At 36.2% G+C, this 4620-nt stretch overlaps 1 protein-coding gene across 1 annotated transcript in view; it reads right to left on the bottom strand.

The window, feature by feature from the left end:
• UNC13C (unc-13 homolog C (C. elegans)) overlaps positions 1–4620 on the bottom strand; it is a 673935-nt gene that overhangs the window by 127414 nt on the left and 541901 nt on the right. Inside the window, exon 21 of the mRNA XM_010836764.1 lies at positions 3188–3314. Within this exon, the coding sequence (XP_010835066.1) occupies positions 3188–3314 (127 nt within the window). The remainder of the gene's footprint in view (positions 1–3187; positions 3315–4620) is intronic.

Here is a 4620-nt window from a genome sequence, read left to right as displayed (position 1 = left end):
TTCACTTTCATCAAGAGGCTTTTTAGGTCCTCTTCACTTTCTGCCATAAGGGTGGTGTCATCTGCATATCTGAGGTTATTGATATTTCTCCCAGCAATCTTGCTAATGTGCTTTAAATGTACTAATTTGTTCATCTTCTCTAATACTTTTAATTCTTTATTACTGTATTCTTAAGTCATTTTTCTCTGTCTGAAGGCTTAGAGTATATTTTTGATGAGAGTCTCCTGGAAATGAGTTCTCTTAGGTTTTCAGCTGGGCCTCCCTTGCAGCTCAGTTGGTAAAGAATCTGGCTACAGTATAGAAGACCTGGGTTCTATTCCTGAGTTGGAGGATCCCCAGTTATACTGTATAAATGTTTTTATCTTCCTTTATTTTTGAAGGATATATTTGATGCTTGTAGAATTCTAATTGCTCTCTTTCAGCACTTAAAAGATATCATTGCATCGTATTCAGGTTTCAGTCACTTCTGTTGAATAATCAGTCAATTGTATTACTGCAGCTCTTTTGAAGGTAGTGTCTTCCCTTCCTCGACCCCAGTACACTTAAGTTTTACTTCTTTTTGATTTTAAGCAGTTTTCTATGATGGGCCTGCAGGTGGTTTTCCTTGCATTTATCCTTCTTAGGATTTACAGAAATTCTTAAACTTTAGTTTAAAACTTTTCATCAGTTTTGCAAAATCCACATCTAGTATCTTTTTACACACTGCTCAAATACTATTTATTCTTTCTCTCTTCTCTTTTTTGGGGACCCAATTCATTGTACACCAGACCTTTTTATAATTTGCCCCATATATCCCTGTTTTATTTTTTTTCTATATTTGTATTTTTTGTTTCTACGGCTCAGTTATTTTAGGCCCTCTGCTGTGTATATTCTGCCATTAGGTCCATCTATTACATTCCTAACTTCCTTTTTCAGTTCTATGATGTCCAATTTATTCTTCTTATAGCTTCCTTTTTACTCTTGAAGTCCTCCCACAATTTGAAGGACATATCAAACTATGTCTGATAAGGCTAATATCTCTTTTTCTCTTGGATTCTAGTCATTTGGTCCTATTGTCTGGCAATCTTTAACCTTTTAAATATTGTGCATTGTCTATGAAAAATTGTGGAACCTTTGATTTCTCATTTCCTTCAGAGTGGATCTAAGTTTCTGCTTGTAGATAGAATGTAGGAAGATCACCAAGATCCAGGAAAGGCTAGATTTTAGGCTGGTCTCAGTTTGCCCTTATTTTTAGAACAGACTCCTTCAGGGATCTCACCTGAAAAACTGGGATGTTTATAGTGCTGCTTCTTTCTTAGAAAGCCTTACCTTCTAATTTTTGTCTCCCCAACATTGTAAGAATGTTGAAGTCTCTACATAGCTTTTTAATCTCTTAGTGCTTGCATTCTACTCGATTTCTGCCTCACTCTCCACTCAAGGGCAGATTAGGAATCAGAGAACACCTCAAAAAGAAACTGCATACAACATGTTGTACTTCTGTGTAGTCCCCTTTATTCCGAGATCTTGGTCCCACAAGACCAAGCAGGCTTTAGAGCCCTGAACACCGATGTTTGTTTCTCTAGCCGGTGGAGTCACTATAAACTCTGGGTTACTGTTCTCTGTTTGACCACCAGGGCTGGTATGGCACGTAGCTGGAGGGGACTGGGGAGAAACTGCAACAGACACAGGGTTCATCTCAATGCATTTCTTTTCTCAGGGACCTTAGTGACTCACTCCCTGGTGACTTGCCTTGATTGCTCTCTGATGCTGTTTAATTTATTCAGCTTTTATAGTTGGTCTTCAGTGAGCATGGTAGTCTGATTATAGTTAGTTCAGACAGAGCCAGAAGCAGAAGTCTCTGGCAAACAGCTCCCCTTTTTATTTCCCTATTCCCAGCCAATGATGTCACCAACACTTAGACACTTGTACTGCATGTTTAAGTCTTCAATCCTCAAGTGTATTTAGCTGACAAAGTCTGTAAATTCTATCTTTGAAATTTATCTCCCACACATCTTCATCCTTTACACTTTTACTACAGTCACACTATTATGTGTAAACTTTTTACTTCTCCTGGTAACTCATTCTAGCTTATAAACTTCTATGAGAAAAGTTATATGAATGGGTGTTCTAATCTTATCATTACATTACTCACTACCTTCTAAATCTCTTCTCTACCCCTCTCTACCCTCTACCCTCTTCCCATCTTTGCCTCTTCCAACCTCCACAGTGCCTAATGAAAGTAGCAAAAGCGTCACTGTATTTATATAATCTAGTCAAAAGCACTTTTCCTACATTACTTTCTACTAATTTTGTAAAAATATTGTGTTCTTCACTGAAATTAAACTATTTCCCATGGGCCACAGCCCATGTGTTCTTTCTTCCATAACTACCCTCAGAACTTTTCTTTCCTTTTCTTGTTATAACCTGACCAACCTTTCAAAGTCTATATTAAATGTTACCTTATTCATAAACACTGTGTAGAGTCACTGAAATAGGGGTAATATATCTCTTTTGTGAGACTGCACTGCATTTTGCTTATACTACTTGAATTAGTACTTATTTCAATTTGCCTTGTTTTATCATGATTTGTGTTCTTGTCCATGTCTCTTGAGTATAAGCTCCTTTCAAGGTGAGGTCTTTATTTTTTTCTCCCTTTCCTAAATACTTGGCATAGTGCTTAGAATATGGCAGACCCCTCTCAACAGAATAAAATGGAATTCTGACAAATATCAAATGCACAGTATTATAAATCTGACTGTGTAATTACAATTGTATTTGATAGAAACATGCTTATGACAATGTTACCTGTTTAACAGTGACTTCTATTTTAGAAATATAAATTTCTAAGATATGTTTAGGTTTGAAATAAAGAGAAATCTGGATTATATAGATCAATATACAAGCCCCCTTCATTTTCCTAACAAAATCTGAGTTCAAGCACTTTTACAAGAAATCATTTCATCGTGTGAGCTTTTATGCATTATGTATTTCTTTCTCTTTGACTTGAATATCCAAGTAAGACATACTTACAATTCAATTAAATATGCTTCCTAAATATATGCAAATCATTTAACACTAATTTCATAACAGAAATGTCTGCATTCAAATGAAGATTATGAGAAGAGATTTTAGGGCTGCATAATTCAGGTGTAATTTTACAGGACTATGAATTGAGAATAAACTTGGGGGTGAAAAAATCACTACTTACAAGGAGTATTCAGGAACGGCATCCTTGAAGGCAGGAAGTTCCCGCACATATTCATTATAAAACCATTTCACTTTGAAATGCAAATTCATATAATCAGTGCTCTTGCATAACCTCTGCTTTTCATGTTCTGTAATAGATAAAATCAAACATTTAATAACGTGTGGTTTGCCAACAATGCTGTGTTCCAGTCTACTTTTATTATTCCTATTTCAGAAAGGAAGAAAATATTATATCTGAGGTTAAGGCAAAGTGAATTGCTAAAGACAGACCTGAAATTTTACAAAACGCAAAAATCATCTGTTCGGTCCTGTGTAGAAATGTGAATGCTCTAATGTGCTTTCCTGGAAAAGGCAAGCATTGTGCTGAGTTAAAGAGTGATAACATACCAACATTTTTCTATTTATCTCCAAGCTTTCATATTTTGACTACTTTTAGCCTGATACTAAAGTGCCAGAAAGAATTAAAACTTGTAAGTATGAATAAAACATGAACCAAAGTAGGAGACATAATTCCTAATTAATACTGGAGATGTGAAAGAGTAGATCACATTTCTGGCCTGGATATTTAATACTTAAAAAATTAAGGAGAAGAAATATATCTAACTTCTAAGATAGCTGATTTTTTTTTTCACCTTTTAAGTTCAGCTAAAATTCTTTTGTACTCTGTGACTCTTCTGACATTTCTTTAAGCAGGATTTTCTTTTCTTTTTAACATTCTTTTTTTTCTTTTTAAATTTTATTTTATTTTTAAACTTTACAATATTGTATTAGTTTTGCCAAATATCGAAATGAATCCGCCACAGGTATACCTGTGTTCCCCATCCTGAACCCTCCTCCCTCCTCCCTCCCCATACCCTCCCTCTGGGTCGTCCCTGTGCACCAGCCCCAAGCATCCAGTATCGTGCATCGAACCTGGACTGGCGACTCGTTTCATACATGATATTATGCATGTTTCAATGCCATTCTCCCAAATCTCCCCACCCTCTCCCTCTCCCACAGAGTCCAGAAGACTGATCTATCTATACATCAGTGTCTCTTTTGCTGTCTCGTATACAGGGGTATTGTTACCATCTTTCTAAATTCCATATATATGCATTAGTATACTGTATTGGTGTTTTTCCTTCTGGCTTACTTCACTCTGTATAATAGGTTCCAGTTTCATCCATCTCATTAGAACTGATTCAAATATATTCTTTTTAATGGCTGAGTAATACTCCATTGTGTATATGTACCACTGCTTTCTTATCCATTCATCTGCTGATGGGCATCTAGGTTGCTTCCATGTCCTGGCTATTATAAACAGTGCTGCGATGAACATTGGGGTACACGTGTCTCTTTCCCTTCTGGTTTCCTCAGTGTGTATGCCCAGCAGTGGGATTGCTGGATCATAAGGCAGTTCTATTTCCAGTTTTTTAAGGAATCTCCACACTGTTC

This window comes from Bison bison, unplaced genomic scaffold (genome assembly GCF_000754665.1).
Source record: "Bison bison bison isolate TAMUID 2011002044 unplaced genomic scaffold, Bison_UMD1.0 scf7180017864066, whole genome shotgun sequence".
In the NCBI taxonomy this organism is placed as follows: domain Eukaryota; kingdom Metazoa; phylum Chordata; class Mammalia; order Artiodactyla; family Bovidae; genus Bison; species Bison bison.
This window is presented reverse-complemented; position numbering and strand designations above follow the sequence as displayed.